The sequence below is a fragment of the Pseudorasbora parva genome, chromosome 6 (genome assembly GCF_024679245.1).
Source record: "Pseudorasbora parva isolate DD20220531a chromosome 6, ASM2467924v1, whole genome shotgun sequence".
Taxonomy (NCBI): Eukaryota; Metazoa; Chordata; class Actinopteri; order Cypriniformes; family Gobionidae; genus Pseudorasbora; species Pseudorasbora parva.
In genome coordinates, this window is record NC_090177.1 from 28953299 (window position 1) to 28973537 (window position 20239).

Genomic DNA, 20239 nt, shown 5'->3' on the forward strand with positions numbered 1-20239 from the left:
AGCTCCTGCGGGAGCAGAGGGAACAGCACTGCTACAGCAGTGGAGAAGAGATTAGCCCGAAAAACTGAGCTCCTGTGGGAGCAGAAGGAAACACACTGTTATGGATACTGGAGGAATTAGCCAGAGAAACTGAGCTCCTGTGGGAGCAAAAGGAAACACACTGTTATGGATACTGGAGAAATTAGCCAGAGAAACTGGGCTCCTGTGGGAGCAGAAAGAACAGAACTGCTGTGGCACAGGAGAAAAATAGCCGGAGAAATTGAGCTCCTGCGGGAGCAGAGATAACAGCGCTGCTGTGGCGCAGAGGAGAAAAAGATTAGCCAGAAAACTGAGCTCCTGTGGGAGCAGAGAGAATAGCACTGTTATGGCAGAGGAGAAATTAGCCAGAGAAACTGAGCTCCTGTGGGAGAAGATGGAACATCACTGCTTCTGTGGTGGAGAAAAAGTTAGATGGAACAAAATGGAAAAGCATGTTTGTAAAACCATAATGGGACTCTTATTTTGAAAGAGACCCATTTGGGTCCAACTCTTATTAAATTTAGCATACAACATTACAATATAATCACATTAAAGAAAACAGTCCTGGTTCATAAGAACTTGGCGCCATACATTGATTGTAAATGCTCTGAAACTGTAATATTCTGAACGCAACACGGCGCCACATTCAAAAGTTTAATCACAATTAGGAAGATGTGATGTATGTTTCTGTCTCCAAAATATAAGATGGCTTAAATAATCATTATGCTGTATTGTCAACATTTAAGTTACTTAGCCTCACGATACATTCATTCGCTTTGCGAGCGAGTAAATTTATTGTTCATCACCACGGCAAATGCACTTTGTGTGTGACAAGTTTCTGTCTGTTGTACACAGAGGCAGCAAGATCACAACAAAGCCGGAACTATGTTATTTAAGATACATTTCTATTTCTTGGGACAGGAGCTGTTGTAGCTGTCCTGCTGCAAGTCTGTGCAGTGTGCACTCTTTACAGTGTCTGAGCGCTGCTCAAACAATTGACTCCTCATTGATTGAATTGTGGCAAAGACCACATTACACTTTGGAAAAAACAGGAATTCTTTTACCGTGATGTTGAGGAGCCATTGGTTTGAAATAATGCTGATGAAAAGCGGCCAAAAGGGGCTTTAGGTAGCTTAGGAATTTGTAAGGAAAGTTTTGTAGCATTGTAGCATAGCTTCAAGCAGTGTGTGGAGCCATGTTGACAGCGTGGGTAGAAAAAGTGACCTGCCAGAATGCTGCAAACTTTGTCAAGGAACGTTGGTGAGTTGACTGGGTATTTATGTGATCCTCCACTTGAGCTGATTGGTAGACATGTTGATTACTGATTGTTGGCAGCTGGTTGGAATGACATCATGATTAGGTAGATAATTTGAACGTGCTTCTCCCGAACTTAGTTTTTTAAGAAACATCATTTTTGGGTGAACAATAGCATGGTATATAATTTACTGAATGAGTACAGCAATTTAGAACATGTAACCTGCTCTCAAACCAAGCAGCATTTACTACTTGTCACCATGATGGTAGTCTCACGTAGCCATACCTTCAGACTGAGGCAGAATCTCTTGACTCTTTCACAGCTTTCATTGGCCGAGAACAGCCCAAGAGGACATGTGACTGACATGTAACCCAACCAATCACAATTAGATTTGTTCCCCGTCATGTTTAGGGGCGTGAAAATGTAAAGTATATTTCCTGCAGTAGCAGACATTGTGCATCTATACATTATTAATTCAAGAATGATGTGCAAATTTACTGCAATAATAAAGCTGCACACTTCAGATACTTTTGAAAATCCTGGTAAGGGTTCATTGTCACATCTGTAAACACGACGGTGTTCTTCTTCCATAAGGGAGTTTGGAGTCGTCACATTTGTTTTCTAGGTGATCCGCTAAAGAACACTACACATTGGTCTCGTGGACATCCTGTAGAATTCAACCAATCATATGACAACTTCGAAACTCCTGAAGTTTTTCCAGAAAAGTGTCCCATATGCATCAGACATTCAGCCCAATGGTCCGTGGGCATGACGCCTGAGGCTTAGACTACCATGATGGTAACTCTTAAAAAAATCCACATGAACATAAACATGCTAAGTTAGCGTAACAAATCATTAATTACTAATAAATCTCCAGTACTATTAATCTTGCACAAAAAAACTATAATAATAATAATAATAATAATAATAATAATAATAATAATAATAATAATAATGTGGGTTTTTTTTAGCATTTACTCTCACTTTCATGTACCATGGGCAAAGCATGCTGGGAACCCAGCCTTGTTTCCGTTAAACTAAAAGTAAATTAAAGGAAATTAGTTCATACAACTAAAAACAATGGAACAGCTGAAAAGAAAAATAATGTTAATTTAACAGAGCTTTTGTTCCATTTAAGTTTGTCCTACTTAAACAACAATCATCCAATCAATTCCTAATGGGCAAAATCAAGTCTCAGTCAGCATTTTTGTTGTTTGAGAAGGATATACATGTAAGTAATATTCATTTGAATATACGTCGCAATAGGGAAACACAGACTAACTTCCGTCTCATACCAGCTTGTCCGTGTATGCTTTAAAAAATAGGTTTCACTTTATTTTAGGTTGTTTGTGTTACAGTGTAATTATACATTTAAATACTGTATAATAATAATAAACTACATGTACTTTCTACTTACTTTAGGCTTGAGTTTGGATTAGGCTTGGTTGTATGTACTTATGCATAATTTATATTATTACTACAGTAACTACATTTAACATGTAACAACTACACTGTAAAATAAAGTGATACCAAAAGTCTTTTAGCAGATGTACTTAAAGTGCTAATCTTTATTTATTAGAACTAATTAATATTATTTAATATGAGTGAATTGGCTAACTCTAACACTATTGAAAGTCATTAGTTGCTATATATATATATATTTTTTTTTTCAAACGGTATCTTGGCAAGCTACATCTCCAACTCCTTGCTTCCCTAAACACAGTTTCCTTTCCGTTTCCACTCTTCTGTTTTCTTCGTGTTTTTCCTCCTCCGATTTTTAGAGACCTCAGTCGCCTTTTCATTGAACCATCTTCCCCCAACGTCAGCCTGTCGTGGCAGATCACCAGATCAGTGCGGCAGCAGTGGCTTGGCAGTCGTCTTACCGGGGTGAGAGGACCAGACAAACAACGGAGAGCGGACATGGCAGCTGACAGCCTGCACGAGATCCCTGCCGCTGACACACAAACAAACTGAGCATTTCAAACATGAGACTTGCATAACATCACATGCCTTCTAGCAGTAGAGTAATGAGTACATATCATGACAAACAGCCACTTAGAGAGCTTGGACAGTCGTATATGTTGAAATACATGGTATATACTTAAAATAGGGCACAATATCGTTAATTCATAGGGCTATTTTTTAATTTGTAACTGTATTTATATCAGAGGTGTAGATGCGACATGATGACAGTAAACGCCAGTGTAGCAGTGTTTCCAGCTAAATGCCAACTATCTTGTGTGACTACATCCATGTGTGAGTGAAGTAGCTGTGCCCCCCAGCAATGTTTAGACATCCTGTAATTCTTGCAACATCTGTAAGATACTGTAATATATGTGCCTGTGCTGTCAACTCTATTTGTATCTATTAAAAATAACTAGCGAGACTAATGAAAAAAGCCTACCACATGTTGTGAGAGTCATGCAAGTAAAAATAATGTAAGAGCTAACAGTGTTGTAATATGTTGCTATTTCTACTCAGTTCAGATTTTCTTCAGAGTCTCTACAAACTTGGAATATTATCATATGTGTTGGAATGATGCAGAACACTGAAGGGATTTTCATTATCAACCAATGTTTTATTATATTCATATTATAGAGAAAGATGGGGTAAGACGCCCCCTTCTTACATTTATTTGTTTGTTTGTTTACTGTCGGTTTCTCAGTCATTTCGGTTCCAATGACTCTTTTTTTGTCCGAGACAATATTCAAAAGGCCCTGCTGTATCTAAGATGATATGTACAGTAACTTTGGTACTTGTGATAAAAATAAACTCAAACATATGATAGCAGTTAAATGTCATATATATTTATTTTTTAGTGTTGCTTAGGATGTTATTTAAGATTATGTTAATATAACTGAATATAAATAATTTTAAGACTATTAAGTCTGTTCACACCAATACAAATGTTTGGCATAAAAATTTGGTCTGATTTCTTTATTGGGAAGTTTGCAGAGGTGGGCTCCGGGCCAGTGAGCCCCGGACGTTTGGTTGAGAAACACTGGCCTATTTATTAAAGGAGGATTTGAAGGGTTGAAGTTACACTATATCGACAAACGTCAAAAATCATTGAATTCATGTGTTCCAATCACTTCCATGGCCACTGTATAATATCAAGCACCAAGGCATGTAGACTGCTTCTACAAACATTTGTGAAATAATGGGTATCTCTCAGGTACTTGCCTGACTGCATTGTGCCAAGTGTAAAGTTCGGTGGGGTGAATTAGGGTGTCAGGTTGTTTTTCAGGGCCCCTAAGGACAGTGTGTTCAGTGTGTTTCATGTTCCCAACTTTGTGGGAACCGTTTGGGGATGGTCCCTTCCTGTTTCAACATGATTGTGGTTGTAGTCCATAACGACAGGGATGAGCAAGTTTGGTGTGGAGGAACTTGAGTTGTCAGTCCTGACCTCAACCTGATAGAACACCTTTGGGATTAATTAGAGTGGAGACTGCGAGCCAGGCCTTATCGTCCAACATCAGTGCCTGACCTCACAAATGCGCTTCTAGAAGAATGGTCAAAAATTCCCATAAACATGCACCTAAACCTTATATTTTATTTATGTTTAATTTATTTTTTTAGTTAAAATGTGTTTTACTTTTTAAACTATTATTTGAAAGTTTGTAAATATTATTTTTACAATAGTGTAGGCTCTCTCTATGTGCCTAGACAGTTCCTCATACAGGTTCAGACAGGTTTGCAAAAAATCATCCAGGTTTGGAACAACTTAAAGGGTGAGTAAATGATAATAGAATTTTCATTTTTGGTTCATTCACACCAAGGATGACAACTAGAACTAGAACTACTTCATTTTAATAATCATTCTTACACTGTGAGGACAAGGAAGTAATGATACATCAAAATGATATTGCTGGAATCACTTTCAGAGCTATTCTTTAACAAACTCAAGCATTTAAAGTGGCAGTTGACATTTGCAGCTTGTGCTTGTTATCTGCTGTGGACCCTAATATAGTTTTCATTACAGTTATCTTCATTGTTATCATTCTTGTTGTGAGCAGGCCTTTACTGTAAGTAGCAATAAAATCTCATTCAAGAAGATACATTTAAACTTAATTTAGGCCACAGCCTTATTGCCATATTTATTATTTTACCAAAGCATGTTGCAATTCTTCACAAAACTTGGCCTTTGACGTTGACGTCAAACATGTAATGCTGTAAATGCTTGAAATAGTATAAATGAGAAGTTACAGTGGAAAGGAATATTTCCAAGGTTTACCAGCTTTATTCCTCACACATAGCTATTGCACGGCGTCAGAAGACCATGAATGTAGCTGTTGAATATTGAATGTATATTTCCAGTGACCTGATGACAAAAAAAATTGCACTTTAGTAATGTATTTTTTTGGGATTATCTGAAAATGATTGGTGCTACAGAAAAAAAGTTGGCTAGTGACATTTTCTACGAGTGAATGTGATTAAATAGACACACATACACTTCTGAACATCAGCGAGATGAGACCCCACGATACAGTCATGGAAAGAGCTGAGGAGATGAATTTGAAATTCCGCTGACACAAGAACCAATACAGTCCAATTCACTGGTCATATATTTATGCCAGAGGGGTAAAAAAGCAGATGAAAGCAAGGTGCAAATATGAGCCTTCTCACAGCAGGGTCTTCACAGCACAATAAGTCTCACAGCACTAATCACACAACTGCTGGCAATGGAAACAGCAGCATAAGAAAGCACTGACACACCTGAAAAAAAGCTTTGATTAATGCTCATGTACTCAAGCACCCTGACCCCTCCAAACAGCCCATTATTCAGACAGATGTTCCCGAAGATAGAGGTGCATCTCTCCTACAAAAGACACAGTCAGTCACTCATGCAGCTTTAACTGACACAGAAAAGGACAATGATGTCTTTTGAACCAAAAGGTTTGGGGTGTGCTATCATTCACTGGACAACAGTCTAGAGGACTGAAATTTGTGAGCTTGATTTCACTGCATCCCTGCTGCAGGGTCAGAGTCTGTTCTGTGTCAAAGCGGATGCCATATATCTGATCCGCGCAGTAATGCTAAGCGTTATTTATCTCTGTTGGAAGTTAAAGAGCCTACCCTGCAACTCTGCCAGTACGAATCCCAAAGCAAGCTAGAACGCTAATTGACTTAATGGAATAAGTGTAATTACTCTAGGTCTGCTGCTCATTTCTTACGGTCCACGAGCAATGCTTTTGGACTTCCATTCTGTCAGATAAGTAGAATAAAAACAAACAAACATTGGAATTGATTTTTTCACCAATCAAAACTCATAGGCCTGCCCTTTCTCTTTTGTTAAGCTCTGTGCGGACATTTTGTTTTTTTACAACCTTATAAAGAGATATTTAACCAAAAACCTAACCAAAAATAGAGTTAATCATGTTGTTCTAAATGTGTATGTTGTCATTTTATCTGTGAAACCCAAAAGGAGATTTTCTGAAGAATCTATACACAGCTCTTTTACATGACATGAAGAGAAATGCACAAAAAGCACAATAATGGCACAATACACGTTGTCTTCGCTGGCTGTTGCAAAAGTGATCTCATGAGGATACGTGTCTATTTTTGTGTAAAGTGTGGCTCTCCCACACGTACATATATTTAACTTTTTATACACATTTCAACATATAATTTTGACGTATTGACAGGACTAAAAAGAAAAGAAAAGCATAACATTTTGCAGCACCTAGCCAAATGAGTACAAAAGTGTATGTATTGTGTCTTTGAAAGTTACGTATTAATACCTACATATTAACGATGAGACCAGGCTGCCTTCTGAAGCCTCATGGAAGATGCGTTTTAGTATAATCACTGAAAAGCAAATGTTTTGCACTATTTATTATTTGTATTATTAGGGGTTCGAGCACAAAGTACTTAAAACTCTATTGTATTTGTTAATTTTCCCATGATGCATCATTCTCCATCTAAAACTGATCGGGCAGACCAAAGCATCAGTCATAGACTTGAAACTTTCAGGGCTGGTAGTACTTACACCAACTACCAAAGTCACCGAGGCACGCCCCGATCGGCCTGACGGGGGCGCTACAGCGAGCAAAAGTACGAAATGGCTCTTAACTCCTTGGTCTCAAGAGTCTTATATCGTTGGAATCCTTGGCTCAAGACCAACAAAATGCATGCCTCGGAATGGCTCGCCTTTCAGGCACCAATTTCGAGAAATGTTGGGTTTTTTGAAAAACATACTTTTGCGAGCTTCTCCCACATTTTATCCCTGATTGGAACCGAACTCATATAGAAATGTTCTTTGGAGAGAGTATATTAATAATTATGCAAAAAATAAATAAAAAATCTGATTCATTGTTGCTAAGGGTAACCAAAATGTTCTACGCGTTGGGGGCCACTTTTACTAAAATGACTATAACTTGTGAAAGGAACAAGATATTTTTGCAAAACTTGGGTCACATGTTTATCAGCTCAAACTTCAGTGACTTGAAAAAAAGTGTGATGATTGGCCACATAGTGGTGCTGTAAAAGGAAAAAAAATCATGAAAATGGCTTGCCAGCCAAACTCAGCCCCGCCCACAACATTTGAGCTCGGTCTGGACTCGATCCATAGAGGAGTGATCATGCCCAACGATGATGGACAGATGAGAAACAGTAACGTATTATATTTGTTCAAATCTTAAACAGAGAGTTTGTTTGTATCTGCATTCACCTTCAATATTTCTCTCTGATGATCATGTTGGGTAAGTACTCTGTGTATACTTAAAATCTTTTTTTTTTTTTTTTTACAACGACAAAGATAATTTATTCCAGCGTGCGTGCAGACAGGCTTGCCAAGTTTTTACAACAAAACCCGCCAACTACTAGCCCAAAACAATAGCTTCTCGGGGGCTTTCTCTGAAAAAAAAAATGGCGTTTTGGGAGTAAAATGTGTTATTTTGTCAAGGTTGCCTGCTAAAATTCGCATTCATGGGACTATATATCACATAATAGTCGCTCCAACCCGCGGACATGGAAAACAACCCACGGTTAACGGTTGTCTTTCAAACTCCCTCTGCACGTGGATAGCGCTACAACCAACCAGAGCAACGTGATGCGGAGCTAGTTGACAGATTAATCATTCGCCGGTCGGCAAAACTCAGAACACATCTTCCCTTTTTAAGAATGACTTCAGGGTCGTTCTTTGTTCTTTTCTCAGAGAAAAGCTTAACTACAGGTCTTCCAGGGTCGCGGTCAAAGCAGATTCGAAAGATCGCCGTTCGCCAGTTTCTGTGTTTACTAGAAGCACACAAGCGCAACTCGGCCGTCATTATGTTAAGCCCCGCCCACCGACTCTATACATGATGTGATTGGCCTGACCAGGGTTTGGCTTTTACAGCTCAGAAGGGTATTGAGAGTTGCTAGATGACACTTGCGGGCAGATTAGATTTGCTGCCGCTAGCGTGCGTCTGGATTTCTAGGCTAATTATTATTATTTTTTTTACTTCGTTCCATATTTTCATTCCTCTATATGTTACAGTACGTTGTCTTACAGTAGTTTTCGAAACAATAAGTTAAAAACATCCCTTTGATTTATGCCTCATATTGAAATATGGCTAGTACTACTATATAAAAGTTGACATTACAAGACATTAGGAACTCTAAATTATTTCTTATAAAACAAAGCAGAAAGACAATCTTTAATTATCTTTAATTAATAATCTGAAATAGTTGTTCTAATATTATATCTGGCTTCGGGGACAGATATTACACTGATTTATGGATCACCAAAATGATTTGGGTTTTTGTCAAGTTTACAACCAACTTATTATTCTCTTATTATTAGAAGAAAAGGTTCTATAAAGAACCTTAAAAGGTTCTATCGGCGCTACGTAGTTGGAACCCCTAAAAGGTTCACTGGAAAAAATGCTTTTCTACTTTTGTCTTGTTTCTAGTCCAAACATCTAAACATTCTTAAAACAAGAAGTATTTACTAGACAAGCAAAAGTTATTGTCTTATTTTGGGAGAAAATAACTCAAAATTAAGAGAGTTTTTGCTAAGATAAGAAATGCATTTTTTTCTTTGATAAAAGAAATGCATTTTTTTTTTTTTTTTGCAGTGTTCTATATAGAACCCTTTTTAAGTGCCAAAAGGGTTCTTTCTTGTCATTATAGAACCCTCTTAGTATTCAAGGGTCTTTGGCAACAGCCTTAGTCCTAATGGGTTGTTATCAGGGATATCAAAATCCAGTGTTCTGTATTTTGCGTACGTGAGTTTATGTTGTAGGTGGCTATTGTAGATGGCTATAAAAAAAAAAAATTTTTTTAATTAAAAAAAAATTGTGTACTGTGCTAATTAATTGAGACTTCTTACAGCTCTTACAGGTTGTTGGCCTTGTTTGTTTCGTTGCTTCTATTACTCTCCCCTTTTTTGTAAGTCGCTTTTGATAAAAGCGTCTGCTAAATGATTACATGTAAATGTAAATGTTTGGAGTATACTCAACTATACTTCTATATATAATCTTTTAAGGGTTCCAAATATGTAGCGCCGATAGAACCTTTTCTTCTAAGAGTATACTTTGAACAATTGTAATTCCTCATCCAAAGCAGTAGACAACTGCTTAATTGATGTTGCAGTTAAATATAATGTTTCATCTGCATACATGATTGTCCGTGCACACTTTAATACAAGAGGAAGTTTATTAGTAAAATAGAAAATAGTAATGGTCCTAAACCACTTCCTTGAGGCACAACACATGCAACTTTTTCACATCTGAAAAACTTCCAATATAAAATACACAATGTCCCCTATTAAACAGATATTTTTTAAATGTATGTACAGTAGCTATAAAATAAAATCTAACAATACTGTTCCTAATTTATTTTCATCAATCTGTGCTAATGCTATTCCTGTTGAGTTTCCTTCTCAATGTGCATGCTGCAAATGATTAAAGACTTACATTTGCTCACAAACTATTGCTTTCAATACTTTGCTAAGAACCATTAGCAAACTTATTTGTCATATTTACGTTCGCTTATTTTAATGTAACATAAAACATTTTTTTTATCATTAATGTCTCATTTCATTTTCATTACTTGAATTCTTAATTTGCAGTTGACCTCCAAATCCTCCTTGCTCCATTTCTGTTGGCTGTACCCTTTGAATCTCTTATATGATCTTTTATGAGATACTTTTGGTTTTCGAAGTGGTTACATGCTTGCTAAACAAAACATATATTTTTATGTACTTCAAAGCCCTATAAACTGCTCATACCCCGATAAATGCTGCTTGCAGCTTTAATGTGTTGTTAATTGTTATTTAAAGTTTTATGGTCTACGCAGGGTTGCTAACTTTTCTGTCTGCTAGAGGGCGCCTATTCAAAACAAAGGTGTAGTTTGATGACGGCAAGTTTGAGCTCAGAATCTTGGGACATGTGGTCTTCACTTCACAGCCTGTGAGAAAGAATCGGGATAGGATTCGGGCAAAAATCATGTTCATGGATGTGATTATTAACGTTACTGTAGTATGAAGCAGAGCGGGACCGAGTGTTGAGGAGCTGAGCAAGGCCGCTGGAGCGACTGAAGTGCAATACACGGCTCACAAGCAATGAGACTTTTATTATGATGGGAAACAGTCGCCGACGCTTTTCCGCTTTTCCGGTCATGAGTATGAGGTAACGCAGCTCTGTTTATCATATTAGATACATTTAAGTGTGTTTAAAATGACGTCATGACGTTACTCTGTGCGTACTTTCAGCGGCTGCTGTGACACTTGTTCACACTGCTAAGAGTAAAGCGCTTCTGCAGAATAAAACCGGAAAACGAGGGTAACACAGATAAGACGCAACTGACAGGCGACTCCCTTAGATGTCCCAGTTCCTTGGTTAAAATAGCAATATTATCACAATTTACAAATAGTGGAATGAAATGGAAACATTTGTGATATTGTAAGAACTCATCTGAACAAAATATATAACACTGGCCAGGTGGTTTTTGGATATTTTACTGCAAAAATACTACATAGTGCACCTTTAATAACCTATAATTAAAGACAAAATATGTGAGATTTTTGAGCGGCAAATCACTAAAACAGAGAGGAAGCAAATATGGATGAGAGGGAGATCCAACCAGCCCCATCTTCACTTAAAGCTAAAGTTTGGCATCAATTTGGTTTTTACAGAATGCCTGGAAGCACTGTGGACATGACACACACAGTGTGCAAGCTTTGCAAAATGAAGACCACGTACTTCGGCAACACAACAAATGCGCGGGCTCATATTACTAGGCATCACCCGGAGCTCAGCGACACGGAGCAGAGTCAGCCACCAGCTGCAGACCAACGCACACTGCAGTGTTTCACGAAACTCCCTGCCAACTCTGAGAGGGCAAAAAAAATTATTTGAAAAACTATTTTTCATTTTGAAGGAAGCACTTTATTTCCATAACTTGTTATTCTACTTTGTCTGACTGAGAAATCTAGATTTTTTTTTTTCACCAGTTGTGTTCTACATGATATTTGTGGTTCCGAACGGCATGCGGAAATGCTGAAGAGTGTCCATGTTCCAGTCCATCATTCACATCTTTATTTTATTATGTTTTATTTGACAGGTGAGTGACTGTTTGGATAAATTCATAGACAGAAAACTGATAATTGTTACATTATAGCTGAATACAGTCTTATTGTTTAAATCTTGCTTTCATGATTTTCTGCGAGTATTACCATGTTTTACCACATCTAACAACTGCAGTGTGCAACAAGTGTCTCATAGCTGCAGAGCAAATGTGCAGAGTAGCATTATAACATAATTTTCATAAGCCAAAGCCATTGGAACACAATGATTGCGATTGCTAATGAGAGACAAATGTGACACGTGGCTCAAGAGCAGTAGAGGTTTTATTATGCCGTAGAGGTTTTATTATGCCGCAGACGACCACCACTTCTGTTCATATACAGATTCATTGCACACCAACTGAAATATTTCAGGTCTTTTATTGTTTTAATACTGATGATTTTGGCATATAGCTCATGAAAACCTAAAATTCCTATCTCAAAAAATGTACATATCATGAAAAGGTTCTCTAAACGAGCTATTAACCTAATCATCTGAATCAACTAATTAACTCTAAACACCTGCAAAAGATTCCTGAGGCTTTTAAAAACTCCCAGCCTGGTTCATTACTCAAAACCGCAATCATGGGTAAGACTGCCGACCTGACTGCTGTCCAGAAGGCCATCATTGACACCCTCAAGTGAGAGGGTAAGACACAGAAAGAAATTTCTGAACGAATAGGCTGTTCCCAGAGTGCTGTATCAAGGCACCCCATTGGGAAGTCTGTGGGAAGGAAAAAGTGTGGCAAAAAACGCTGCACAACCAGAAGAGGTGACCGGACCCTGAGGAAGATTGTGGAGAAGGACCGATTCCAGACCTTGGGGGACCTGCGGAAGCAGTGGACTGAGTCTGGAGTAGAAACATCCAGAGCCACCGTGCACAGGCGTGTGCAGGAAATGGGCTACAGGTGCCGTATTCTCCAGGTCAAGCCACCTTTGGGCTACAAAGAGGCAGCACTGGACTGTTGCTCAGTCGTCCAAAGTACATTTTTCGGATGAAAGCAAATTTTGCATGTCATTCGGAAATCATGGTGCCAGAGGCAGGAAGCCAGGAAGACTGGGGAGAAGGGAATGCCAAAATGCCTGAAGTCCAGTGTCAAGTACCAACAGTCAGTGATGGTCTGGGGTGCCATGTCAGCTGCTGGTGTTGGTCCACTGTGTTTTATCAAGGGCAGGGTCAATGCAGCTAGCTATCAGGAGATTTTGGAGCACTTCATGCCTCCGTCTGCTGAAAAGCTTTATGGAGATGAAGATTTCGTTTTTCAGCACGACCTGGCACCTGCTCACAGTGCCAAAACCCACTGGTAAATGGTTTACTGACCATGGTATTACTGTGCTCAATGGGCCTGCCAACTCTCCTGACCTGAACCCCATAGAGAATCTGTGGGATATTGTAAAGAGAAAGTTGAGAGACGCAAGACCCAACACTCTGGATGAGCTTAAGGCCGCTATCGAAGCATCCTGGGCCTCCATAACACCTCAGCAGTGCCACAGGCTGATCGCCTCCATGCCGCGCCGCATTGAAGCAGTCATTTCTGCAAAAGGATTCCCGACCAAGTATTGAGTGCATAACTGAACATAATTATTTGAAGGTTGACTTTTTTTGTATTAAAAACACTTTTATTTTATTGGTCAGATGAAATCTGTTTTTCATGAGCTGTATGCTAAAATCATCAGTATTAAAACAATAAAAGACCTGAAATATTTCAGTTGGTGTGCAATAAATCTAAAATATATGAAAGTTTAATTTTTATCATTACATTATGTTAAAATATAAATATAAAATAATGAACTTTTATCACATATGCTAATTTTTTGAGAAGGACCTGTATATGAACAGAAGCGGTGGTCGTCTGCGGCATAATAAAAGCTCTACTGCTCTTGAGCCACGTGTCACATTTGTCTCTCATTAGCAATAGCAATCATTGTGTTCCAATGGCTTTCAGCCCCACCCTGCTTCATAGGACTAGCCTGACAAGCCAGACCCACATCAAGATGTTTGGTCTGGAGACTCACCATTGACGGCTCAATCCGAGGGGCGGGATAAATGGTTGTCTTTCAAACTCCCTCTGCACGCGATAGGATAGAGCTACAACAAACCAGATCAACGTGAAGTGGAGCTAGTTGATAGATTAAACTTTCGCCGTATCAGGTCAGCAAAACTCTGAACACATCTTCCCTTCTTAAGAATGACTTCAGTGCCGTTCTTTGTGCTTTTCTCAAAGAAAAGCTTAACTCCAAGTCTTCCAGAGTCGCAGCAAAAGCCGATTCGAAAGACTGCTGTTCTCCAGCTTCATTGTTTACAAGTAGTACACAGAACCTCCGCAACTCTACCGTCATGTTAAGCCCGCCAACCCTCTTTATACACGATGCGATTGGCCTGACCAGAGTTTGTTTTTTCCAGCTCACAAGTCTATGGAGAGTTTCTAGACTACACTTGCTGCAAATAATACGACAGTAACATTAATAAATCGTATTAGTTCATCTAAAAATTCTTTCCCTTGGAATAAAAAATTGATTTTTTCCATTTGCTGTAGAGGTGAAGGGAACAATTCACATGATTCCGCAAAATCAGGCGTCATCAAGATACACTCTTGTTTTGAATAAGCGACCTCATAGTGGCATTTTTTAAATATAAAACTGTGCTATATGACTGGTAGGGAGCCTGAGTGTACAAATGTATGATAGGGACAAAAAGAAGAAAAGTAGTACCAGGAAAAGATCCTAAACTGTACATTTTCAAATAACCCTGACCAAGGGATTTTGTTTACTGGGCATGCAGATTTAGCAACCCTGGAAGCAAGCTTCCAGAAGCTTTTGAAAAGGCTATTGTAAAAAAGACGTGCTGGTCACCATGACTGTCATGTGATGATATATGGAAAAGGTTAATAATGTAATAATGTTTAATAATGTAATTTTAATTTTTGCGTGAGCTTTGCCTTTGATTGTGTCAACATCCAACAAATTGCTTGAGAATTGGGGATGATATAGATTTACTATAGAGGAGGTTGAGTAATAGCTCCGTTGTCATAATGACAGTTTCGCCAGCTAGCCTCACACTGTCAAAAATTAAATATGAGAGAGAGAGAGAGAGAGAGAGAGAGAGAGAGAGAGAGAGAGAGAGAGAGAGAGAGAGAGAGAGAGAGAGAGAGAGAGAGAGAGAGAGTCCGTCCCACTGATCAATAAACCATTTACAATCATTCACCACAAAAGCACAAGTGCTGTCATTCTCCATTTATGGATTTGAGAGCACATGGAAAATATACAGTGTATTAAATAAGCTGCCTCATTGGATGGGCTAGTTTTAACTGTCTCATGTTCATGGAATCAGTCAAATATATATTACTGCTGCTTCAAAGAGCTTAATCTATAGAACTGTTCAGTTTATAGTGCTAAACCTGCAAGACAATTTGTGTTTTCTAATTTATTTATTTATTTATTTATTTATTTATTTATTTATTTATTTATTTATTTATTTATTTATTTATTTATTTATTTATTTATTTATTTATTTGTTTGTTTGTTTGTTTGTTTATTTGTCTTCAGTAAACCCTTAAGCTAACAGGTTGCTATATAAAAAGACAGCCGTTGAAATCCTTATTTAGCAACATGCAAAATTATTTTTTTATTTGTATTAATCGGAAATTAAAACAAACAATACACTATCAACTGCTAGGGGTGTTATGAACAATATTATAAGAATACTTTCTTGTACATGCTTGTAAAATTGGAATAGCTTTTTGTTTCTTCGAGGGCATCCGTGTTTGGCCTACAAATGACGTCACAAATGAACAGCTCTGGTAAATTAATGAATTATTCATCAGTAATTCATCAAGCAATTATTAAAACTGCACTGTTTAATTATGACTGTAGAGATTTATAAACAACCATCTAAAATACATTTTACCCTAAAGTAGTTAACTTTTCCCTCTAGAATACTAAAAGTGGGTCAAAAATGATAAACAGGAGACAAATTAGATGCACTTCCTTTATAACACTGCAAAGGAAAGGGATTCATTCAAATAGTCTCACACAGTCAGATGGATAAAGTCTATACTCTCAGATATACTTCATAATCAAAATAACAGTGTCTTTTTAACTAGGCCTACCTCATTGACTGTTGACAAGATGATTTGCAGAGCTTGTGCAACATATATCTACATCACTATACCAAGTGTTGGGGTAACGCATTACAAGTAACTGGAGTTATGTAATCAGATTACTTTTTTCAAGTGACTAGTAAAGTACTGCATTACTTTTAAATTGACAACAAATATATGTTTCTTTCTCCTGCATCTTATTCTTCTGCAATTTAGAATGGAAGCACAGCTGAAAGGTTTGTTTGAGCTGCACCCTCTACTGTGCACCTGTGAATTTGCATTCTCCAGCCTTATTATTTTAACCTGACAATCCAGACCCACATCAAGATGTTTGGTCTGGAAACTCACCATTGACAGGGCTCAATCAAAGGGGCGGGATAAACGGTTGTCTTTCAAACTCCCTCTGCACGGCGTGTACGTGATTGGATAGCGCTACAACCAACCAGAGCTCGTTGAAATATTAAACTTTTGCCGTATCTGGTCGGCAAAACTCAGAGCACATCTTCCCTTCTTACGATTGACTTCAGTGTCGTTCTTTGTTCTTTTCTCAGAGAAAAGCTTAACTCCAAGTCTTCCAGAGTCGCGGTCAAAGCTGATTCGAAAGATCGCGTTTGCCAGTTTCAGTGTTTACTAGAAGCACACAAGCACAACTCGGCCGCCATTATGTTAAGCCCCGCCCACTGACTCTATACACAATGTGATTGGCCTGACCAGGGTTTGGCTTTTACAGCTCAGAAGTGAATTGAGAGTTGCTAGACAACACTCGCGTCAGATTAGATTTGCTGCCGCTAGTGTGCGTCTAGATTTCTTGGCTATTATTATTTAAATGTTTGTATGAAAGGACCTTTACAAGTTAACATAGTTTGCTATTAAAAACGAACAACAAACAAGCCCAGCCGAGGTGAGAGAAAAGAAAATGTAAAAGTAATGTAACGCATTACTTTACTTTACTTTAAAAGTAACTAAGTAATGCCATGTGTTACTTTTTAAGGGAGTAAAGAAATATTTTAATGCACTATACTTTTCAAAGTAATTTTCTCCAACACTGTAGCTATCAGATGCTTTCTTAACTGTGTCTCTATCCTTTTAATTTTGAGCAAAGAACTAAAAAGAACCCAGCCGCGAATATATTGGACTCACGTTCAGACAGTACATTAACTGTGCACAAGTGCGAGCACGAGCAGATGCTAGTTGCAGTTCACTTAACGGCCACTGGTGTCGTTTTCTGAATTCTACCTAAGTAGCCCTTTAAAGGTGCACTGTGTACATTTTTCTGGCATCTAGCGGTGAGATTGTAAATTGCAACCCCCACTCCCTTTCGAAACACTATGCTCACAGCTATGGTGGCCTAGCCTGGATGCCAGCCGAATTTAGCCCCGCCCACAACATTTTTAGGTCTGGCAATTCGGTCTGGCATTGCTCCATAGAGGAGTAATTATCTCCGAACAGAAACTGTTCGGACCAGTGAAATCATCAGGGCGGGCTTTAGACGATGACGGACAGATGATAAATAGTAACATAATCATGCACGTCATCAAAGGAGCTTGGATTATATTTACTCGAATCCTAAACGGAGAGCTTGTTTGTATATGCATTCACCTTCATATGCATTTCTCTCAAAGATGATGATCATGTTGGGTAAGTACTCTGTGTATCAATAAAATCTTTTATTTTTTTACAACACCGGCAAAGATCGTTTATTCCAGCGCGTGTGCAGACAGGGTTGCCAAGTTTTTACAACAAAACCTGCCAACTACTAGCCCTAAACAATAGCTTCTCGTGGGGTTCTCCGTGGGAAAAATGGTGTTTGGGGGTAAAATGTGTGCTATTTTGGCATGCTTGCCTGCTAAAATTCGCACTTATGGGTCTATATATCACATTATAGTCGCTTCAACCCTTGGACATAGTTACATAACCGCGGAAAAAACGCGGACTTGGCAACACAGTGCATTTGAGCTCTGTCTGTTGACATTTGACAATGCGTCGCTTCGTTGCTCTGATTGGTTTGCTCCATTGGGCTGCAATTATGAGGCGTGTTTCAACCGAACCAGGAAAGATATCAATTGGATAGACAAAGGTCTATCCAATTGATGTCTTTCCTGGTTCGGTTGAAACACGCCTCATAATCACAGCCCAATGGAGGGGTTTCAGACTCATATTCTGACTAGAATTGAGTATGACCACGTCAGGCTAATGGTGGCCGACATAGTAGAGCAGTTTGTCCGTTTGGGGCTACTGTAGAAACAAAATGGCAACTTCACTGTAAGGGGACCCGCGGTGTATGGAGATGGCTCATTCTAAGGTAATAAAAACATAATGGTACATTATGTAAGGTCTTTATACACCCCTGAAAACATAGTTATGTATTGGATTGGATTTCTGTCAATAGGTCCTCATAAATATTGCACACTGCACCTTTAAATTACATTTTATTTATGTCTTAAATATAAATCTCAACATGGTACTTTACATTGTGTAGTATTAGGCTAAACTGGTTTTCTGTTAATCCTTTAAGGAAGATTAAGGAAATCCTAGAATGTCAGATAAAAAATAAATTTAAAATAAAAAATAAAAACACTTAATGTGGAAAATATAGCAATAACAGGACGCCGTAAATGCATTTTAGTATTAAAGCAAAATTATTCATTCCACAAAGTTGAGGTTAAATATCAAGCTGTCATTCATTTTCATTTATAATATCCCGAGGTCTGTCCGTAAGACCCCCAATCCCCCCCCCCATCTCTCTCTCGCGCGCGCTCCCTCTCTCTCTCTCTCTCGCTCGCTCGCTCTCTCCCAACTCTCCCATGAGCTTTCGTACACACTCTCCAGCACACACATCCCCCTCCCCTCTCATTGTACTTCGCTTTCCTTTGCCCACTCTCTTTCTACAACAAACATGGCCGCTAAATCGGATGGAGCAGCCGTGTGTGAGAGCGCTTCTCGGTGTCTGCTTGGCCCTGAGCAGAGCGCGGCTCCTCTGCACCCTCACGCCGAGAAGCGCTTCTCTCTGCTGGACTGCTGCTGGGTGCTGTGCGCCCTCCTGGTCTTCTTCTCCGACGGAGCCACCGACCTGTGGCTGGCAGCGGACTACTACTTGAGGCGGGAATATTGGTGGTTCGGGCTCACGTTAGTGTTTGTGGTGGTTCCCTCCGCGGTGGTTCAGGTGTTAAGTTTCAGGTGGTTCGTGTACGATTACTCGGAGATGAGCGCGTCCCCGACTGGGGACGGATGCAATTTCAGCACCAAGGACAGCGACCGGCGGAGCGGCAGCGACAGAACCCTGCCAGCGAACGGCACGCGGAAATGCTGCAGAGTGTGCATGTGGCTCTTCCAGTCCATCATTCACATCTTGCAGCTCGGCCAGGTCTGGAGGTAAGGTGCATTAAGTCTAATATCCAGAACTTCTCCTAGAGACTATAAGCGCAGAGCAGTCAGTGCTCATTTTCGTCCATAGTGTCTGATTTCTTGGAATGGATGTTACTCTTATTGTGGCTCTCATGCTTGGTGATGCTTTGAGAACAGATGGAAAGAGCCGCATCCTTGTCTATCTACATCCCGACTCGCTCATCTTGGCTGCATGTCTTTGCTGTTTGCCAACATAGATGGTGTGCCAAGGTGTACTGAGCACCCGGTGCCATCTCTGGTGGCCCCGCGGTCACATCACCCTCAGGTTATTTTGAAATTGACTCTATTGAGCAAACCATTAAGTAATAAAAGCAATTTGGTCAATAAATGCGCATTCTGATTCTGAAGACATCTGTGCGCTGGCTCCAGGTTTTGTCCAGTATATCCTAAAAACTGTGAGTCTGAAATCAAATTTTATGTGGTGACCCAAACGGATTATATTGTATATTGTTTACGTCATTTTTTCTTTTACTTTGCATATTTTCGTTCATGGATAAGTATGCATCCTGCTATTGTTATTGTTGAATTTAAATTGAATTTAAGTTTGCCTGGACCCCAAAAAACAGGCTTTTCAACTTGATTATATTGTCAGTTGCATTTTATCATGTAAATCCTGTCCGTGTCCTATATAAGAACAGAGCTGTGACTAAGTTGAGAACCTCTGCCCTATAAAAAGAGACAGATGCTTGTACTTTACCAAAACGGCATGGTCGAATCCACAGTGGATCTCAGTCCACGGAATAATTGAAAAGTCTGAGCCCATTGTGCAACCCTCCATTATTGGCAACAGGGAGTGCAGACAACTTCCAGGCCGGTTTTCTCTGCATTGCCGGTTTGCCTTCATCCCTTAATCTGGCTTTCTGTGGATGACTTCCAAATCTTTTTTTTTTCTGTTCTTGGAGAAGTTTTCAAAAG

General features: G+C 39.1%; 1 protein-coding gene across 1 annotated transcript in view; it reads left to right on the forward strand.

Annotated features, from left to right (window-relative positions):
- The first annotated feature begins 18715 nt into the window (after positions 1 to 18715).
- The window catches only part of xkr7b (XK, Kell blood group complex subunit-related family, member 7b), a 90115-nt gene continuing 88591 nt past the window's right edge, over positions 18716 to 20239 (forward strand). Inside the window, exon 1 of the mRNA XM_067446588.1 lies at positions 18716 to 19291. Within this exon, the coding sequence (XP_067302689.1) occupies positions 18816 to 19291 (476 nt within the window). The 5' untranslated portion in view covers positions 18716 to 18815. The remainder of the gene's footprint in view (positions 19292 to 20239) is intronic.